Consider the following 22,159-nt stretch of genomic DNA (forward strand, 5'->3'; position numbering starts at 1 on the left):
GAGTGTGAGCCAGACAAGTGCAAGTTAACAGGGAGAAAATGGCCATGCCCTGGTGGGGCTGCCTTAGGAAGTCCTTTATTACCCATTTCCGCCACTGACAAGTGAGGAAATGAAGAAAATAAGGAGCTTTCTGGCTCCTTCCTGGTTAAGATTGCATTAGTCACCGACTCAGTGAAAAAAATATCACCTGAAAGTCAAATACAGCCATACTCAATTTTTACTTTCTCAGTATAACAAATTCCAAATGCAAGTGATTTTTTTGTTGTATGAAATCTAGGACTCTATACCATTATATTATAAATCATGCATATAAGAAAATGACTAAAATATTGAGATTTTCCTATATAAAACACGAGACTGTGAATCTCTTACAACATTAACTGTGTAAATAAGAGGAATTTGTAATATATATACAGTTTTTCATTTGTATGTTGCAATTTCAAAATTTTGCAACTTGAGCAATACCAAAGTAATAATAATAAAAATAAAAGAAACAAATTGGGCCAATTTAAATATTACTATTCACTTTACTAATTATACCATGCACATTGTGGAGGATGGGAGCTATTCATATTATTTTCACTATAGCTTATTTAGGATTATGTAACACTGTAAATACCCTACACGTCCACTTAGAGAGAACTGGATGAATCAGTTATGGCACATTTATGAGATGAGATGTTGTAATAACCATTAAAAATGATGATGTAGCCATGTGCAGTGGTGCATGTCTGTGATCTTGGTGGCTCAGAATGCCGAGGCATGAGGATTGCAAGTTTGAGGCCAGCCTCAGCAACTTAGGTCCTAAGCAACTTAGTGAGACCCTGTCTCAAGATAAAAAACAAAAAGGGCTGGAGATGTGGCTCAGTGGGTTGGTGCTGGTACCAAAAATAAAAAGATGACATAGATCTACCTTTATTGACATAAAATATCCTCCATAGCCTATGGTTTTAAAATAATGTAGCTAAATCTTTTAAATATGATTCTTTTTTTTTTTGCTTAAAAGTACACCTAAAGCAATATGAGATATAATCTTGGGCGAGTCAGTTAAAAAAACCTACTTTTTTTTTTTTAAACTGGCAAATCAGATTTATAAACTGAATGTGCTGAAGTACGAAAGGGGCCTGTCAATATCAGTCACACAGTACACACATCACAGTCACTGTTCATCCTGCACCTCTCCCCGGCCTAAGCAAACAAGAGGAAAGTGGTAGAACAAAGGATAAAGACCATGTTGCTGCTCCCTTTCTTTCCTAATCCTGTTTTCAGAGGCCAGGAGTGCCAGGGTACATCTTTCCACTTTCCATTTTCATAATAATTAATATAATAATTTAATAAATGTCCCATTGATGGACATTGGGGATGTTTCAAATTTTCACCATTACAATTTATATCCTTAAGAGTTTGTTTCTTTTTCTTTCTTTTCTTTCTTTCTTTTTTTTTTTTACACACAAGCACATATTCCTTCTCTTTCTCTTCCAAAATAATTTTGGTCATTAAGTGGTAACTGTTGGATCATTTCAAATCTTAATACTAATGATCTTCCAAAAAGGCTTTGCCAACTTCTACTGCCCCTAACACTATACAAAGTCTCTGTTTCTTTGTATCCTCGCCAGCATTTAGTATCGACTATGCATCTTTTGGTCAGCTAGCAGTGTGTAGCACTTCACTGTTCTCATTTGCAGTTTGACATGCTGGCATTTTTTCCCTGTATCTTCATTGTATTCATGTGCTTATAAATACATATTGAACACCTGCTATTACTGCTGTGTAACCAAGTTCTGTCCCAAGCGAAGGGAATATGGCCATGAATACCAAAGGCAAAGCCCCTGTCCTCATGAAACTCCCACTGGAGCAGGAGAGGCTGAGAAAAATATGATAAGCAGATGTGTGTAAAGGCGGAAGTCCAGCAGGGGTAGGAGAGAGGGGCCTTGGGGATTTGCATAGGTGGCCAGGGAAGACCTGACTGTAAGAGCAGAATTTGCCTTTTGCTGCCAGATGCTTTTTTGGTTTGGCACATGGATCTTTGCCAGGTGTGTTGTAAAGATCCCCTCCCAGGCCTTTATTATCACCATTTAATGTTTTTATATGTGTCACTTTTTTATGTTGGAGATTTTCATTTTAATTTTTAATAATGTCAAAATTATCTCTTATCGTTTCTGCATCCTGTGTCAGCAATGGCTTTTTTTCTGCAGAACTGAAGATGTCTAACTCTTTGAAATCTGTCTGTGTCCAAGTTCTGGGACTTGGAGGAGGAAGAAAATACATGGGCTTAGTTTGTCTTCTTGATCCAATTCCCATATTCACTTTTCTATTATTTCAAAAGGTCCCAAAGTCTATTTGGTACAAGGACTTGTTATTTCAATAAAAATTACTTCCCTCCTCCCTGCTAATACAGACTTAATGTGTAAAGATAATAAACCTAAAACTATCCAAAAATATGAGGTTTATTATAAAAAAAAGTCAGAGCCTGCTGCACCTGGCTAAGAAATTATGAAATGAATTTCTATTCCCAAAGTGCCACTGACCCACTCAGAGACCCATTAAAAGGAGGGCAGACCTCATCATTTCTCTTCCATACCCCCTGTGGAAGAAAGCCATGCTCCTTTGAAAAACTCAGTGCTGTTAAGCGCAATGACTAGGTGTTTGTTCTTTGGTTTATGAAATTCAAGTGTCTGAGATTTTCATTCTTCTGTGGTGATGCAGATGCATCACCTGCCCCCAGGCTCTCTCAGTCCCGCACCCTGAAGAAGCAGGAGAGCCCCTGCCACCACAGTGGGGTGGACGAGAAGGGAAGGGAAGAGGCAGAAAAGCAGACAGGGAGGGAATCAGTGCAAGTGACCCAAACAGGGCCACTTCCGGGAAGACAGCGCCACCTACCTGCCGGGAATATCCCTTCTCCGTGCTGGCCTGCCCAATGGTTATTTTTCGCAGAAATCGGTCATTGGTATCCAATACTGAAAGAGAACAGATTACTTGTTCTATCAACAGGTGTGGACTGGGCACCTAGGGTGATGCTAAGCAAGTGGCAGGAAGGGAGATCAAATGAACAAGACATGTCTGCGAGTGGTAACAGCCTGAAGAAGATAAAGGAGGTGAGAGGAAGAGGTGATTAGATAGCAAGGCAAAGCGAAGTGTGTAAGCCAGACCCACAAGAGTGCATGCGGTAAGACTGCACCTATCTGGGACAGCCAGAGAGGGAGATTCATGGAGACCCAGCACAGAAGAGCTCCCAGGGCCGAGTGGAGTTGTTACTTAATGGGTACAGAGTTTCCGTGAAGGATGACGTTCAGAGTGTAGGTGGTGTCATCACTGGGGATTTATTTGATGCCACAAAGTGTATAGCAAAGATGGTAACACAATTTACTAAATGTATAACATGCACGGACAAAAATGGTGACAGAAATTACGTAGGTGTACTCGGAACTTCAAGCATCTGCAGGATGAAGAATGTTGATCTTTCTTTGACACATAAAGCACCAGGGAGGCTCCTGCCCGGCCTGCCTTTGATGTTCCCCGAGCCGGCTGCCACTGTTTTGTCTGTCTCTCACACACTATAACTCACACTACAGCACATACTAACCTCCTTTGTGATTTTTAAAGACATAAGCAGAGCATTTAAAAAATGAAAGGACTACTTCTCAATATTATCACTAGCTCATATTTTTATTCCCAAGATGCACAGCACAGTTGTCTAAAGTAAAAACATCTTTCCCGATGTGCAGCTATGCAATGTTGGCACCAGACTGAAGTGATCTCCTTACTGAATTTATTTAAAGTCAACATGGAAATTCAGCTGTTCTTTGTTTAGTAAAGAGAAACAAGCAAAAGGTTAGTAAGACCAACTATGATTGGTGGCATCCAAAGTCTGCCTGTGCTTTTTACGTGGTGCAGGTAGACGAGGGCATCTCACAATCCACCAGGACTCTGATAAACAGGGAAAGGTGTGAAAGCATCATTGATACCTAAAAGAAACACGAAGGTTCAGCCCACAGGGAAGACAGAGAGCCGATAGCTGCCCTAAGTTGACAATACATAATTCCTGGCCTCTAAATGAGAGAGGTGCAGGTGGAATGAGGAACATATTCATTCCTTCCTGGAGCAGGCAGTGACAGCCTATTCTGTGCCCAGTCCTGTGCTGGCAGTCCAGGGGCCCAAAGGTGCAGAAGATGTCATCCTGATGGATGGAGCTTCCTACAGGGGAGATATGGCAGCACCAGGAGAGTGTGGAAGGATGGGGGTGAGACCACGGGACGGCTTTGTTGTTTCATTCTTTGCTCTGACAGTCCTTGAGCCCTTCAGTGGCTAACCCTGCTTTGTCCTGTGCTCTCCACCTGGGATAGGTCCACTGTTTTGACTTCCTGGGAAAGGAGAGCATCGACTCCCTACCATGGCACTGGGACAGTGTTGGGGACCAGAAATTTGAGGTGGACTCATAGAGGATGATGGAGGCTGGTGGGCTTCAGCCATGATTGGGAGATGGGCACGTGAGGGACACTGGGGAGGACGTAAGCCTGTGACACTCCCCTTGGGGGGCATAAGTGCTCAAAGACGCAGGGGCTTCAAGCTGCCCAACTGTGCAAAGTCCTGCTCTTGGTCCTCTGGGAACAACAGTGGCTCAATATCGACATTTTTTTCTATGCTATGTGTTTCTGGAAAAGTCTATGATTTCTGATTCCAACCTGTCCCCGGGCACATGAGACCTTAATAAGCTTCTGGACCAGGCACAGGATAAAACAATCAGCATTTGTAGCCAGGTTGACAGGAAGGGGTGACCACTAATTGGTTTGACATCCATTTCACCTGAGGTGTTTCTCCATCTCTACTAGGGACCTAGCGTCCCCTCCAGTTATCCAAAGTAGCTACTCTATCACAAGGATTACCCTAGTTGCAGATGGAAGCCAGAAAACCCTACTAGTAATGTCCTCAATTCACATGTGAGAGTCCTATTTCTCATTTTAATTTATGATGACCAGAACCAAACTACTTATCGAATGTCAGTTCAGATTCCTCTCACTCACATGGCTTGTCCATTGCAATACAGTTTTCTTCATTTAGTGCCTTGAACAGGAAAATAATTTTAGTGATTTTTTTTTTTGGAATAATTTTTTAAAGTTGTCACTTCCATGAAAATCAATTTGTAACCACAAAACACTTCAGCCCCGCCTTCCTTCTCAGAGAGAATCCAATCACATCCTGGCCCTGGGTGTAAGGGGTGATGTGGCTTCTCTCTTCAACACCATAGCTGAGCCTCTATTTCTGATGTCTGCCTTGGCTGGAGCCCCAAAGCAGCTGTGTAGAAAAATTTCTCTTGGCATATCCACACTCCTGGTTCAAAATATACTAATTTCCATCCGTATGATTTTTCTGTTACCAGTGAATTTCCCAAAAAGTTTTTTACATATTTAAACATAATGGCATTTTAACACTCAATCTTCCTAGTTTTTTATATATATATATATATATATATATATTTTTTTTTTCCAAACAAGAAGGCTGCTCAATAAAATCCTGATAAATTTTCACATTGGTTGTTAAAAATGCTGTTGGTCTCTTTGAGAGGCCCTGGGTTTGATGCCCAATACTGTGAAAAATAAAAAATAAGAAATAAAGTAAAGTGACCATGAAACCAAGGGCTAACAAAATAGAAAATGTTTATGCCGTGAATGAAATTAGTTGAATATAAAAATATAACAGAAGTATATATAAAACAACAGATGCACCTCTGGGCATGGTGGTGCAAGCCTGTAATCCCAGCTCAGGAGGCTGAGGCAGGAGGATTGCAAATTCAAAGCCAGCTTCAGCAAATTAGCAAGGCCCTAAGCAACTTAGGAGATGCTGTCTCAAATTAAAAAAAAAGTGGGGGGGGGGGTTGTGCTGCGGATGTGGCTCAGTGACAGAGAACTCCTGGGTTCAATCCTTGGTACCAAAACAACAAAACAAAATCAAAACCAAAAAAAAAAAAAAAAAAAATGCACCAAAAATTACAAGTAGCAGTGCTATTCATCCTAGTGAAGTGATGTTTCTTATTCATTTGGTAATTTTCAAAATCTCTGTAATGTTATTCTTTTAAAATGAAAAATAAATCATTATTAGTTTCCAAGGATATTTTTAGTTTGGGAGACAAAGACCCCAGAAAAGCTGCCTAATACAACCACAGTGTTTTCCGATGCCCATTTGAACGGCGCTTTCCAGTTTGCAAAGCACACGCACATTTCCATGGTGCCTCTCTATGTGGAGGCTGATGTTACCACATGTGGAGCACCTCTAATCCCAAAACCCACGATGCTCCAAAATCTGCAAGTGTTTGAGTGTCAACATGAAACCACAGGTGGAAAATTCCTCACCATGACATGTGTTTCATGTGCTAGATTATTTAAAATATTGTATAGAATGACCTTCAGGCTATGTGTATATGGTATCTATGGAACACAAATGAATGTCTTCTTTAGACACGGGTCCCATCTCCAATATACTTCATTATATTTATGCAAATATTTTTTAAAAACTCTGAAATCTAAAACCCTCTGCTTCAGGTACTGCAGATAAGAGGTACTCAAGTTGCATTCTATTTTAAAGATGAGAAAACTGAGTGAGTGGGTCGTATGCTTGAAGATATGCAGTTCACACTGGGCAGAGCCAAGGCTGGGTGGGTCTCTGGTATCTCTCACCTCGGGGTCTATAGGAAAACACTCAGGTCTTACTGGCCTGACTCGTGGACCCCCCGGAGCACAGCTTCATGATGGTGTGAGACCTGGGCTGGATTTGGAAGGCCAGGGACATGGGGTGGGGATGCCTGAGCAAGGGTTGGCAAAAGGACAAGGGCAGACCCTCCTCACTGTAGAGCAGAAAGGAACAAAGGGCATGGAGACATTCTGTGGCAGTCCTGTCCTGAAGGCCCAACTGTGCACCAGGGACTTTATAACACGGGGTGGTAGGAGCCACTGGAGGCTTCTGCTCAGAGAAGTGAGAGGTTAGTGTCTCTGTCAATATGAACCTATGGAACCAGGGGGTGGAACTGGAGTAAGATGATGTATCAGCAGGAAACTGTCGGAAATTGGGCATTTGATAAATATGTTGTGAAAGTGGATAGAAACGGTGAAAATGGAGGACGGGTCTGAGGAGGACAATCCAAGAAGGATCAGGAATGCATGCCTGCCAATGTGTCTGCAGTCCCAAGGGACCAACAGGCATGACTGTCACCTTCCTGGGAATATATACAGCCGATCATCTTCATTTCCATCTCCAAGAACCTGGGGCACAGGACACATGTCACTTGTTCAACTCAAGGTCATGCAGTGGGGATGTGGGGAAAGGGACAGTGAGAGGGTGGAGAAACATATCCGAGACCCTGACTCAGTGTTTAGCGCTTTTCCCCACTAGCCTACCCCGCAGTGACCATCCAGATATAGGGGCAGAGTGGGAGCAGGGAGGACATCACAGCTGAAATGGAGAGGGAGGCAGGGAGGCAGGGAGGCCAGGAGGCAGCCCCTGAAGTCCACCTGTCCTGTGTTCGAAGCATCAGAGGGAGACCTGGCAAATGGCGGAAAGCATCTAGCAGATGAAAATACAAATTAGAGTTGCTTAGAGAGGGTGACAAAGAAGTGAAGGGACACGTAAGGAGAGATGTGGCTTTAATTTTTTTTTTTTTTTTAAATCAGAGACAGAGGCCAAGGAGGAGAGAGACAGAAGAGAAAATTAATTCCCCTTGTAAATTTTGAATGGGTGGGAGTGGATGGGACTAAGCCCAGACAGCAGGTGGATTAAGTAGGAGGAAGAGGAGGGAAGATGGAGGGAAAATAATAGTAAGGGATATAAATGGTGGAATTAGGAAGCCCAGGCAGGAAGACGATGGGAAGAAATAAAAATGTGCATTAATGATATTAATCAAAGAGTTTCCGCTGAAGCATATTTCCCCACCTGGCCTTCAAAACTCTGCTGTGTCCCCAGCTCCTACCTCTCTGCCACGTGATGGTACTGGGGTCGATGTTGAGACGGGCGAATTTACTCACTTCCTCTTCCGTCAATGTGCCTGGGTCAGTCTTATTTATCCCCAGTTTCTAATGATTAAGAGGAAAAGACGTGATAAGTTCAAGAAGGAATAGAAAGCGTAAGGCCATGACCCTTACTTTATTCTCTCCATGCTAAGCCTTTTAAAAAACTAAACTTTACTTTGAGTAAATTGTAGGTTAGGCCAAATCAGACAAATAAATGCCTGAGGTCAAATATCTTTTCTAGCTACAAGGCACCGAAAATCTGTATTACACCTTTCAAAGACAGATCTGAAAACAGAACCAAGTGGGCCATTCACCGTGAACTCTTGGGCTGCTCTATAAGGCCACCACCTACCAAGCTCTGAAGGGACATAGACTGCTATCCCCATAACAGATGCTTTAATTGTTCTTTCCAAATGCATAAAACCAAAAGCTAATGCTTACGTTGAGGATTCAAAACAAGTTATTTCTAATTCACTAATAAAAAAATTCAAAATTTTAATGCACCTATTTTCTGCAAAGAAACTATCCTAAGAAAGTGGCTTTTAATGAAGAAGTATATATACGTATATTAAAAAAAAAAAGAATCCCGGAAACAGTGTACATGTTATAGCTGCTGAGGATGGAATTACTCGCAACTCTCAACAGAGTGAACAAGCAAGGCAGGGAATTTTAAAAACCATTTAATACCAACCAGTGCTGTGGATTATACCATGAAGGGTTATTTTTTAGTTTTGATGAAGAACGAGGGGAAGCCATGTGAGGAGCAGCAGGGGGGCAGCTAACAGCATTAGTCAGAAAATACCATGGAGGAGAATTAAGACGGCTTTCTCAAGGGCAAGTGGAATGTTTTGCTGCAACAAAACCTGAGAGAGATGAATTTTCAAAGCTATCTTGTCATTTCATAGACATTGACACATTTTACGAAAATACTTCTCTTTCAAAAGAGAAGAAAGCATCAAAATGCAGTTTGTTAGTGTGACTCGTAGGGTCCTTGTAGATGAGTGAAGCGGTTGTCTCATTTCACATGTGAAAAAACTGAGTCCTAAAAATACACTCGTTCACCTGGTTTGTGGTGCAGGATCCAGGTTTCAGGCTTCTAATTCTGCACTCTGTCTGCTATACTGTTCAGTCTCTTTAGAGTGTAATACCCAAAAGAGTATCTGGAAACCAAAATTGAGTCAAGTTCAACATTTCTGGCTTTGGCAATCCTTCTGATGTGTTTCTAGGATATTTTCTTTTTAAACAACCGCTAACTGGAAACCTACCTTCAGCCGAGCAAGTTGAATTTCTGAAAATTCTCTGACACCATTCACTGAAGGGACCAGACGGTTATAAAGAGCCTAAAAAATAAACCAACAAACACAACTCCACAAAGTTTAAGGGTGGACTATGCACTTGGGCATTTCATAGGCTATGACAAAGTTCATGACAGTTATAACAAACTATTTAGATTAAAGGTCCAATTAAAATTTGGGGACTAACATAAACCATAAAGACTTAGAAAATTCTGTTATTTTAATAAAAATTGACTAAATTTGAAATAATACACATTGCAAGTAGCTTGTATAAACATAGCAAATAGCTCTTGATCTATAGCCTATGACTATCAAATTAATATTTATCTGGATTGTGTTCCAAGGATACACCGGGAAATCACTTTACTTGAAGAAAGTCAGGACCTTTCTTGTAAAACATGCCAAAAAGCACCCCACTAATCCTTGCCCTATGTCCCTGAGGATTTAGGACCTGGTACCTGGTCTCTTTCAGGTGTGTATTCAGCTCTTGGACTGCACATATGTGAAGCCCAGGAAGGGTCTCTGACTCTCACAGCACAGCTAAATTAACTACATGTAGCATTAGTCTTAAAAAAGGTATATATCCAATCTCCCCGTTATTAATATAGAACAGAGACTGGACCTGGCTAGAATGAAGAGAATTGGCCCAATGGTCACTTTAGAACTAAAAACTCATTTCTAGTGATATTTGGCTTAAAAAGTACAACATAATATAATTCACCCAACAGCTTGGCAGTGGTCATAAACCCACCTGAGAATCTGACCAAAGTACGGCTGCTCTCTTGGAATTGAGAACATATATAAAATTCACAGAATACTGAAAAAATTTTTAGAGAGTTTACAGACTAGAAATCTTTCCATGATTCCTTAAGAAACCAGGAATCCCAAGGATCAAGTTCCCAAAATAGATAATAAGGAATCTTTCCCACCTTATCGGTTTGAGTGTTTTCATGCAAAATCCTTGTGTCGATGGCAGCGGCCAGCAAGTTATTGGCAGCAGTAATGGCGTGGATGTCCCCAGTTAAGTGCAGGTTGAACTATAAATGAAACGTAACATCTATCTGTTTCAAACAAACATCGCCCGAATAGAAAAAAACGATACCCTAACTATGTATCTTTATAACAAGCTGAATCCATGATGACCTAAATCAGAAAGTCCAGGTCAAGGCCTTCCACTGGACAAAGAGTACTGGAACAGCCTCTTTCAACATAAATTCTTCTACCCTCGGGTTAAAGGAGAAACATTCTGATGGACTTATTGATAGCTTTTCCTTATTTTCCTTATTTAGGTTTCTTTCTCTTTATGCATTGCTTTATTCTTTAAAAAAAAAAACTGCACTACGTCAACTATTCGTTGGAATGACAAGGTATAAAATGCAGAGTAACAACAGAATACAAAACATTACAGAAAGTTTAAGAAAGAAGGTATGTCACTCCCACGGCTCTATTAATTTTGCTTTTTTTCCTTCTAGTCCCACATGTACATATGATCATTATTTGTATAACTGGCAAACTTATATTTGGAAAACTGTTTTGAAAAAAAGTTATTAGAGAGTGAGCATTCCCTAATCCAAATATCTGAAATTCAGAGTGCTTCAAAATGCAGAACTTTTTGAGTACACCATCACATTGCCGATTGAAAAATATGCATGAAATTTTGTTTCATGTGCAAAATTATTGAAAATATCATATCAAATTATGTCCAGGTTATATGTAGAAGGTACATATAAAACATAAATAAATTTCATGTTCAGATTTGGGTTCCATTCCCAAGATATCTCATTATGTATATTTAAAAATCTTAAAATTTAAATAAACCTGAAATTCTTCTGGCCCCAGGCATTTTGAATAAGAAATCTTCCTGCATTCTATAATAATCTTGTTGGTATAGTTTATTAAGGCTGTGGAATCATGGAGATGCATCAAAAATTTTACTCTCCAATGTCTGGATATGAAAATTGCTTTCAAATTTTCACTTTGCCAAAAAAAGTGCTATAATTCTAAAGAATACATGCAAATAGTAATTATTAATAAGCAATATATTTCTGGGAGTTAAAGGATTCTGATTAATATAAGAAAAGTTGTTTTATCTGCAAAACACAGTAGATGAGTTACTTCAGGAAAAAAGTTATATGTTTCAGACTAAAAAAAAATAACAATGGAAAAAAGATGGTATTTTGTTTTAAGATGCATTTCTTTAATCTCTTGGAAGGTTAAAAATTCATATTTCTTGTTAAATTTTATATTCACTAGAGAAAATGTGAAAATTACATATATATGTGTATTTCATAAAATATATTTATGATTTCCAATATTGGGAACCTAGTTTCATAATAGCTTATGCCTTAGTTTTTACATTTAATGTTAATGTTACTAGAATTTTTATGTCATAGTTTTCAAAACATGTTGTTAATTTGATATTCTATCTTTAAACATTTAAGTTTTTCACAATTTTTTAATGTTATGAACTAGACGGAGTTTTTTGTTTGTTTTTGGTACTGGGAATAGAAGCCAGGGGTGCTTTACCACTGAGCTACATACCCAGCACTTTTTTATATTTAATTTTGAGACATGGTCTTGCTAAGTCATTTAGGGCCTCACTAAGTGGCTGGAGCTGGTCTCAAACTTGCCATCCTCCTGCCTTAGCCTCCCAAGTTGCTGGGATTACAGGCATATGCAGAGCCCCAGGCACACAGCTCCCAGCCCACAGCTAAAGATAGAGTTTTAAAATTAATCTTTATACGCACATCCAATTCTTCCTCGGGATAAACTAAAAATGAACTTATTTGGGCAAAGGACATGAATGTTTTTAAGGTACTTGATACATATTTCTAACTCTTTTTGCAGAAGTTTTATTAATATACACTTCCCAGAAGCAATGGAGAGTGTATTTCAATCTATCTCTGCCAAAATTTGGTATGAATGCTACTTTGAAAAATTCTGCTCTGTCAACTTGAGAAGTGAAGCAGTAACTGATAGTGGTTTTAATGCAGATGTTTTTGGTTATTAGTGGAGACGGAACACCCTTGGTTAGTTACTATTTATCTTCTGACATTTTTCTTGAACCCTTTGGCCATTCTACAGCTGGGGTTTAAGTTTTGCTTCCAGCTGTCTACTTGATATCCTCTCGGGTGTCTCAAAGGACCCCCGAGGACTCTTCCCTCTGGATGGCTGTCCTTCATCACAGACACTGCCAACTCAGTTCCCCACTTCTCCATTTCAACCAAAGATTCCGTTGGTTTGCTCAATGCAACACCCTGGACGTTACCTTTCAATTCTCCCCTCGACTCATCCATCCCCACATCTAGTCCTACAAACATCAGCAAACAAAGCTTAAAGCACCATCCTTTTTCTACTCTCATGGCCACTGTCCTGGGCCCAGCAGCCACCATCTTCCCCCTGGGCTGCCCTCACAGTATCCACACTGGGCTTCATGGGTCAACTTTTTGCACAGAGGCCAGAGTGATTTTTGGAAAGCCCAATCTGCCTCCTATTATGATTCAGGGAAGATCTCTTCAATGAGGCCGACCATGACACTTAAATAAAACCCGGGCTCTTGACAAAGAACTGAAAGGGCTGGCACCTGTCCACTCTTGCGCCCCATCTCTCTTCACCCACCCTGCCCGGGGGGCTGCAGCCACACTGGTGTCCTCCTGCTCTCCGATCAGGCCAACCCTCTCCTGTCTCAGGACTTTCCCACCAGAGTTCCCGCTGCTTGGAACGTCTTTCCTCACTCTTGACCAGGCTGCCCCTTTGCACCCTTTAAGTCTTCCTATTTTCACTTTCATTTTCTCGGCCCATCTGGAATTTATTCTAACATCTCCCCCATTGGACTATTTGTGACATTTCTTCCAGTGTGTTCTGTGAGTGCAGGTGTCTAGTGTCAACAAGCGGTAAGCGTCAGGCACCGTGCTCAGAGCTACAGCTCAGAGCTGCAGATACAGGGATGGAGAAGACACGAGGGTGTTCTGCTCTCAGGGACCAAGTGCCTGACTGTGTGCTCCAACGTAGTGAATGGCTTAAAACAGTGGGACACCACCTCCCTTCCCTGTTTGCTGGAGAAATCCTGAGTTCTATGTTCCCTAGACTCCATTCCTAGCCTAGCCTCCTGGCTCTGGATCCTCGTGCCTTTGTCAATACTCACTCCCATTCGGATGTGAGGCTTGGGCTGTTTTCTCAGAGATGCCTTGGACTCCTCTTTCTCACTCCCACTCCTTATTCTTGAAGGTTTTTCCAAAGTTTCCTCCCAGACACTCAGGCCTCCATGGGTACATACTTCTCCTACTCCTTCAACAAAGTCAAAAAATACTTTCTAATGAGCACCCATTATTTTCTGGGCACTGCACTAAGTGCTGGGACCTGGCACCTCAAGACAGGCCTCCAACTCACAGAAGGCAACCAAACTGACGTCTGAAACCACAGGGGAATTTGTCGGGTGGAGCAGAAATTCAAGAACAGAATTACCCGAGATGGGTAATAAGAGTGGAAAAGGAAGAGAAGAATGTTCCAGGCACGGGAAAAGTCTTGGAATCAAGATAAAACAGGGGACTGAGGGTGCAGCTCAGTGGTAGAGCATGTGTTGAGTATTCATGAAATCCTGAGTTAGGGCCTCACCCCTACCTGCAAGATAACAATAAGAGAAAACAGGACGGGAGTCTGTGAGGAGACTGAAATGGGGATGGTGGGGGGACGGCCAGCAGATGGTGAAGCAGCACTAGCCATCTACTGAGCCTTCACGTTGAGCTGGAGAGGTGGGCAAGACAGTGACCGTTCAGACTAGGGTTCAGGGAGAGTATGAAGGAGTGAGCTGTGAGGCTGATGCAGAGAGCAGAGGTGCTGAGATGAGCCCTGGTTAGGTCCAGGGCACAAAGGAGGTTACACAGGATGAAGAAAAGGTTCTCAGGAAAATAAGAACTGATACCACTGGCTTTTTTTTTTTTTTTTTCCCTGTTCTCCTCTGCAAACATTTTATTTTGCTGTCTTAATGGACAGAAGTGAGCATCCAAGTCCTCCTGACTTTGGTAGTATAGCAATGACCAATGGAAGGACAGGTCAACATTCTTAAGAACCCTCAAGTCTACACAGGTATTGGGACTTAGAATCTTTTGCAATCTAGAAAAGTAGTATGATGCATGTAAGACTTATTTATAAAATACCCCAACCCCAACAGGCAGTAGACCAGCACCCTTCAGAATAGGAATATGCGTGAATAATCAGCAAAACATGAATATTCACACCAGGTGGCATACACAAAATCCACATGTGGCTCCCAACAGCCAATGGGAGGTTCTGCCACCACAGGAGCTATGCAAATGCTCTGGGTTTACAGAGTCTTTCAGGCTTTGGATCATGGATGAAGGACTGTGGGCCGCTTGATGAAATAGACACCGAGATGTCAGGAAGGAAACAGGGGCCCACGGCACACCTCAAGGCCTTACCTCCTCCATGGGGATGACCTGTGCATATCCGCCACCTGCAGCTCCTCCTAAACAACAAGGTGGCATTTAGTGAGTCATCAAGTGCATCTGCACAGCCCCGACAGAGCCCCAGGCACAGCTCCCAACCAAATAGGTAGGCATCTATGCCAAGGTGAAATCATTACCTCCTCTGTGCAAGCAGAACAGGAGTAAAACAAAGCTCGCATGGGTGTCCAACTGTGCAATTGAAGGACTTTCATTTCTTTGTTTAAAAACAAAGGTAAAATAATAAAGACACACACACACACACACACATTTGCCATATATATATATCTATATATATATATGGCAAATGTCAGCACTGTAAAAACATTTCAGGGCTAGGATTATGGGTACAGGCCCATAATCCCAGCAATTTAGAAGGCTGAGGCAGGAAAATCATAAGCTTGAAGCTAATCTGAGCAATTTAGGAAGATCCTGTCTCAAAAAATAAAAAAGGTCTGCGTATAGCTTAGTAGTAGAGCAACTACTACTGGGTTGAATCCCTAGTACCAAAATAACAACCAACAAAAAGCATACTTCAGGATATAACATGGTTTTATTAATTTATTATTAGATCTCAAGGCTGTACTTTATCTAAATCATACATATATTGAAGTGGTAAAAATTTTTGCTTAAAAAGCCATCTGTAAATGATCTACAGATTATAAACTTCAGCCAGATCATTTTGATAACCCTAGGAAAGGTCTGTCCTGCTGTTTATCCTTTAGGCATTAAAGCTGTATGTTTAAAAAAAAAAAAAAAAAGCATCTCACCCACTTGCATAACATTTTACAATTTACCCCATTCTTTCTAGGCTACCTCATTTGAGCTTCACAACAACCTGATGAGCTGGGCACCATCGACTTTTTAAACTCTGACAGATGCAGCTCAGAGAGGTCTTCACTGGCGATAGGTCACACAACGGTGAGAGACACAGCTGTGATCCAAACCTTGGCCCTCTCACTCCAAGCCTAATGTTTGTTCCACTGCATAATGGATGACCCTCTATGAGTTATCAGTTCTTGATGAGTTAGGAGTTATTAATGTTTACAAAAGTAATATAAATACAATACAGTTAAAAACCACGAACTGCCAAGAACACACAGTAATTGCAATAAGTGCTATTGTAAAATGAAGCAAGGAGTGACTTCACGATAAATCAATGAAGAAAGAGTAATGAATGGGAAGGTGCCAGACACGAGCCCAGCCAGAGCCAGAGAGGAATTTCACCATGACTCTGTGCACAGCCAGTTCGTCTCCAGAGCTCCTCAGGCCCCACACGACAGCTCCCACAAGCTGAGTCTTGGGGGCCAACTTAAGGGGCCTCTCAGTGTTCAGAGAGAAGGACCTTCACAGGGCTGGGATGATAAAATGCCCCCAGGACGAACAGATTTTCAAAGGTTTTGGCAGACAAGGCACAGTCGAGACAGAGTGGGAGGACTGCCCAATGGGCCGAGGGGACGGGTCTCCCATGGGCCGCACTGAAGACCCTGCCCCATGCAGCTCCCTAGGTACTTCTGCGTTCCAGGAGAACCAACCTGGGGTAACTGGATCTGTATGTACTCAGTGTGCAGGGGGCATACGTAGGCACAAAATGGACCAATTCTTCTGAACAGTTTTACCCCCTGTGTATGATATTCTTTTTACAATCCCCCCTACACACAATTTTGCTCTGAAAAATATTACAAGTTGCAAAATAAAGTACCTTTCACTCCAAAAGTCGGTCCTTGGGAAGGCTGCCTCAGACAGGCAAAGGAGTTGACGTGCAGGTGGGCGGTCAGCGCCTGCACCAGCCCGATGGTGACTGTGCTCTTCCCTTCTCCAAGAGGGGTGGGCGTGATCCTGGTGGGGGGAGAGTGAACCGAGTCATTTTTCCAAGACAAACCACGCAGAGCGAACCTCTCCCAACTCCACTCAGTATTGCCGTTGCTCGGATCACGGTGGTCTACCCTCAGCACTCAGGCCAGGCTGAAGGTAAGATCAAGAGAGAGATGTAGAGGGGCTGGGGCTGGGGCTGGGGCTCGGTGGTAGAGTGCTTGCTTAGCATGTGTGAGGCACTGGGTTCGATTCACAGCACCACACGTAAGCAAATAAATAAATAAAGGTCTATCAATAACTAATAAAAATCTTTTTTTTTTTTTTTTTTTTTAAAAAAAAGAACAGGGAAGAAAACTAGAAACCAAAAGGGCAAAGTTACCTTTCTGACTCCTTAGAGTGAGGAGGCTCTTTGTTCTCATGGAGGGACACCAGCATTTCTGTTGCTTCCTATCTCCTGGAGACCCACAACTAAGCCTAATCCCTTTCCCTACAATAGCTCTTTCAATATTGGAAAAGAGTAAGTCCAAAGCCCCTCCCATAGAAAGCAGGAATCCCACCCCCCCAGGAGTTTATTACTGATAACACCCCAAAAAAGACAAATATTCACATGTTTATAACAACATCACAGTATTAGATGATAGGAAGTGAACCAATTACATTCCCAAAGACGACCCATAAAGCTATTCCTTAGCATCTTATTACCATCAAATGCACCATCTGTGCGTTAGATGGTGTGAGTCGGGATGTGTAGGATATTAAACTACAACAGATCTGATGACAGTTTTCTGGCCTACAAAATTTGGTGAAGTGGCCACAAAGAGGAAGTCATGCCTTTGATCCACCGTGGTCCCCAGCTATCTCAGACCACTCCTACAACACGATCAGTGATGGACAAGTCAGATTCCTTCTCTGCATGGATAACTCAGTGACTACAATGCACATGATAAACACTAAGATGGGGAATAGGTCAACCAGACTATGTTAAGTGTGCACGTGGAAGGAGGATCTAACTAGATTGGGAACACCAGGGAAGGCTTCCTGTAGGAAGTGACATCTTGGTGGAGTCCTGACAAATATTAGCCAGATAAAACTGAGTGGGGTAGGGGTGGTTAATAAGCAGAGAACTTTGCATCTACGGTCTTATTTGTATCCCATTTGATAGATGAGAAAACAGGTACAGAGAGTTTGAATAACTTGCCCACGATCACCTGACTAGAGAGCAGTAGAGCTGGTCATACCCCACAGAGCAGCCGTCTGACTTCCCAGGTTATTTCTTCTGATGGAAGAGTAAGTGTTGTGCTATGGTAACTACAGCTTGCAGATTAACTAGCAGATTAGGGCAAGGAATGAGTACAGACAGCTAGGGAGAATGAGCAGAGAAAGAGAAGGGTAAGGATAGAATGGACAGGTACATCTGAGACACCAAAGGAAACCAAGGAGGAGTAAGATGAAAGAAGGGAACCCTCCCCGCATAGGAAGACCAAAGAAGAGCGCAGAGGGAGTCAAAAGCCACTGAGGTTTGAAATCAAGTGAGGACAGAGGAGGGCCAGTGGACTCCATGACAGAGTGACCACGACAGGAGGGGTTGGTGGTGAGCCAGCAAGAAGACAACACAGTGAAATAACCTTCAACTCCCAAGTCACATCAAAGTGGCTTCCTCGTTACCTCTGCATGTGTCTAACGAGCACATTTTGGATCGGGGTCAACAAGGAGACTCAAAGTTACACAAAGGTGCTTATCCATGGAGTCAACGTTCTACTCTTTGAGATACAACACTCATAATAAGAGCAGAAGCCCAGAGACATCAAAATCTTAGGAAAGCTTGTAAAGAAGATGTAGTACCTTCTGCGGGGCAGTTTAAGGACCTACTGAGCGTTTATTGTTTGCAAAGGAATAAGCGATTGACTTGAGCACAGTGTCCCATGAGTGATGACATTTTCTTTCCCCAGGACAGGCTCACAGAGCTGCAGGGCAGGCCAAGAGCGGCCACGCCCAGCGATGACCTCCTTGGAACTTCAGCCAGCCATCCAAGTCTTAATTAGAAACACAGGACTGCTCAGCTTTTTGCCAATGAATACAATTCAGGAAAATCAGAAAGTAGGAAGTATTTATTGGGAGCAATAAAAAGGAGAGCTACAATAAAAAATTTATTTCGCCTCATGCCTGCATGCGATATCAAAATTTGGTTTACTTTTTTCCCCACAGTATCCTTAGCTTAGATTCCAAATTGTCAAGTTGACTTTGAAAAGAACAAACACAAAAACTGTCTCATGTCTTTTTCTGTTTCAGTGAGAGCGTTGTTTATGAAGACGGAAGTGTGATTTTTGTTGATGAACTTCCTCAACCTTTCCAGGCATGTTTGTGGGCTCCCAACCTATGTCCACAACACAGCATTTCTTATAGGACTTGTCTGCGACTTCTCAGATGGCTTATGATTAGGGATCTGATCTATCTGTCTTGCCTAAGGGCCACAAGTGTGCCAAGGTAGAGGATTTATTGTCAACTACAGTAAAAAAAAATCTGCCAAAGTACCCTGTGACAATTTGGATTCATTCTGAAATAGGCTGATCATTTACTCAAAGGTCGAAGAAACTGCTTACATGGAGGCAAGAGGTAAAACTCTGAATCATTCTTAAAATTCAGAATCTCGTTCAACAGTATTATTGGCATTAGTCATGGCCTAACCATGAATCCCAAACTATATGCTCAACAGCAAATGAGTATATATCATTCATTCTAGGCATCTTTATGATTTGGAAGGTCTTTTAAAAGCCTTTTATTATCTAATAATAAAACTTATAATCCATTTGGTTGTGTTTCCCATTACATTTGACAGAGGTAAATAGTTCAGAGTTCCTGTGGGTACTGGTTCCTTCTAAATACCTTTGTTCTATTTTACAATTAATACAAATAAAGGGGAAACTCACAGATATTCAGTTATCTAAGGTAGAAGAGCAAAATCTTAGAAAACTCAGTAGAGGTTATTTTCACCCTGTACCAGAAAGATGGGGTAAAACATTAAAACCCAAAAAACCTCAAGTCAGGTATTTGGCATACTGCAGAAAACAAAAGATGAAGTGACATAAATGATATATTAGATTGAATATCACCTTTCTCTAAGGTGATATTCAATCTAATCTCAGAGCAGTCTGGAATTTTTTTTTTTTTTTTTTTTTAACTACACTGTCCAAGCAATTCAGAGAACTTCTAGAATGTTCTGCATGGAAATCTGTGGAAGCCCAATAGAGACCAAGTGCACATTCAAATGCCCTGCAGCTGTACTCCGAGTCAGGTTCTCAAACGAAATTCCTTTTCATTAGTGTAACTGGGAAAATATGTAAAACTCAAGAGCCCCTAAGATTCTGTTGGCGTATTTCCCTGAACAATTCCCAATACTTTTCATTTTGTCAGGCAAAGCAAATAAAGTGATGTGTAGGTGTAAATTCCATGTGATACACAGCTGATGAAATGCAGATGATTCTGACTGAATGAAAAATCAGAAGGTTTGAAGAATGGCTTTTTAAGGAGAATTAATCTGTTCTGCTTTTGTGTTACCAATAACAGAGTTTTTTTTTTTTTAAATCCTGTTCTTTTATATTTTAACCCACTGTTGATTTTTTAAATCACATTTATATATAAATCCATAGTACAATAACAAATGTATTGTGAGTTAGGTTATTGAAAAATTTCTTAGGTATTTGAATTCCTCTAAAGCATGGGAAAAGATTCATGTTAGACTTCAGAGAGAAAGGCATGACACAAAATGGTATTTATAGCATGGTCTTTGTACAAAAATGGATGCATAGACAAAATTCTGGAAGGAGATTTAAAACCTTTCAGAAAAAAGGAAATAATTCTGCACTTAATGGGGGGGTCATTTCCATTTCTGAAGAAGCTGCAACAGTGCATGACATAACAGATAATGTCATTCTGCCCTAACTTTAAATTTTTTTTTAATTAATTGTAGATGGATACAACACATTTATTTATTCATTCGTTCATTCATTCATTCATTTATTTTTGTGCAGTGCTGAGGATCAAACCCAGTGCTTCACTTGCTAGGCAAGTGCTCTGCCACTGAGCCCCAGCCCAGGCCCCTGCTCTAAGTTTGACCTGACCAAAAATAAAAAAGGGAGTTGATTTTTACATTAAATTTATTTTCTATTTTTTTTAAGTTATAAATATGATATTTCTGTTCTAAGATGACCTCAATCATACAGCTATCAAGAATTAAGTAGTGGGCTGGGGATGTGGCTCAAGCGGTAGCACGCTCGCCTGGCATGCGTGTGGCCCGGGTTCGATCCTCAGCACCACATACAAATAAAGATGTTGTGTCCGCCGATAACTAAAAAATAAATATTAAAATTCTCTCTTTCTCTCTCCCTTTCTCACTCTCTCTTAAAAAAAAAAGAATTAAGTAGTAAAGGCAGTTTACACACTTAAAAAATATATATCATTTGCTGTGTTTGGGGGGCTGTATCGAGAATACTATGGGACATACATCTTATAGAACTCTTCCTATTCACAGTGCTTTTCTCAACGCAGTTGAAAGAAGAGCATTTCATTTGGTTCGTAAAAGGTCTCTGATAATAAAGGGAGCTTTCACCACAATTCAGAAAAAGAACTATTTGGGGAGGGGGCTGGGGCAGGGGCTGGGGCTGGGGCTGGGATTGGGGCTCAGTGGTAGAGCGCTTACCTAGCATGTGTGAGGCACTGGGTTCAATTCTCAGCACTGCATATAAATAAATAAAATTAAGAAAAGAAAAAGAACTATTGATCTTTTTGTGTTTAATCTGTACTTCAGAGAAATCATGTTTAATTTTCATTTCTACTTAAAATCTGGCATGCTGGCCAGTGAGACCCATTCACACTGGCCTAGAGCAATGAGCTTCTGGGACTGGCCTGACATTAGCTGTGGTCCCAGTGGTCATCCTAGCCTCCTCTAACAGATGGAGGGAGGCCGGGCCTTGGCAGTTTGACTCCAAGTTAGGAACCTGAGAACACCATCATCACAGCTTTTGTTTCAGATGCATCAATTCTGCGCTCCCAGCTCAGGGCAGGGCCGTGTCTGGATTTTATTTCCAAAATGGACAAGCCCCAAGTGGAATAAATCACCGTCATTCCACAAGAAAAAACTGCTCTATGAGTCTTCCTCAATAAACTGAGAACACATCCCTCCTGAGTTCTCCTTAAATCTTCTGACCTTAAACTCGATGAAAAAAACCAGCAAACTCACCTACCAAGAGATCACCAAAGCCTTGGAAAATGGAAGTAAACACAGGCACAAGATGCTTTTAAAGATCTTAATGTTCAAGAGTGTGTTTATTCATGGCAACAGAAAAACTTGCATTAAGTGTTACTTCCCCAAAAGTAACAGGGACTAGAGGGACGCTCACACTCGAGAGTCCTGGGGCCAGGTGGGCCCTGTGCTTCTTGGCAGGTGAGTGGCTCCTCTCAGGGATGGGCCCAGAGCCAACGTCTCCCCTCAGGTTCAGTTATGGGACCTTAGGATGGGGTCGTGGGTTGGAGAGTAACTTGGGAGTCCAAGTGCAGGGAGCCTGAAAGCCTGAGAATATTTATCACAGTCAAC

At 41.5% G+C, this 22,159-nt stretch overlaps 1 protein-coding gene across 2 annotated transcripts in view; it reads right to left on the bottom strand.

The window, feature by feature from the left end:
- Positions 1 to 22,159, bottom strand: part of Mthfd1l (methylenetetrahydrofolate dehydrogenase (NADP+ dependent) 1 like) — a 185,740-nt gene that overhangs the window by 119,021 nt on the left and 44,560 nt on the right. The window contains exons 12-17 of one of the 2 annotated variants that reach the window (XM_076859640.2): positions 16,457 to 16,593; positions 14,731 to 14,777; positions 10,222 to 10,329; positions 9,263 to 9,337; positions 7,958 to 8,060; positions 2,881 to 2,957 (exon numbers count right to left, since the gene is read on the bottom strand). In XM_076859640.2, coding sequence (XP_076715755.1) covers positions 2,881 to 2,957; positions 7,958 to 8,060; positions 9,263 to 9,337; positions 10,222 to 10,329; positions 14,731 to 14,777; positions 16,457 to 16,593 — 547 coding nt within the window. Of the gene's footprint in view, positions 1 to 2,880; positions 2,958 to 7,957; positions 8,061 to 9,059; positions 9,078 to 9,262; positions 9,338 to 10,221; positions 10,330 to 14,730; positions 14,778 to 16,456; positions 16,594 to 22,159 lie in introns of those variants that run through there. The other variant, XM_076859643.1, reaches the window with a different exon arrangement.

This window comes from Callospermophilus lateralis, chromosome 6 (genome assembly GCF_048772815.1).
Source record: "Callospermophilus lateralis isolate mCalLat2 chromosome 6, mCalLat2.hap1, whole genome shotgun sequence".
NCBI classification, from domain to species: domain Eukaryota; kingdom Metazoa; phylum Chordata; class Mammalia; order Rodentia; family Sciuridae; genus Callospermophilus; species Callospermophilus lateralis.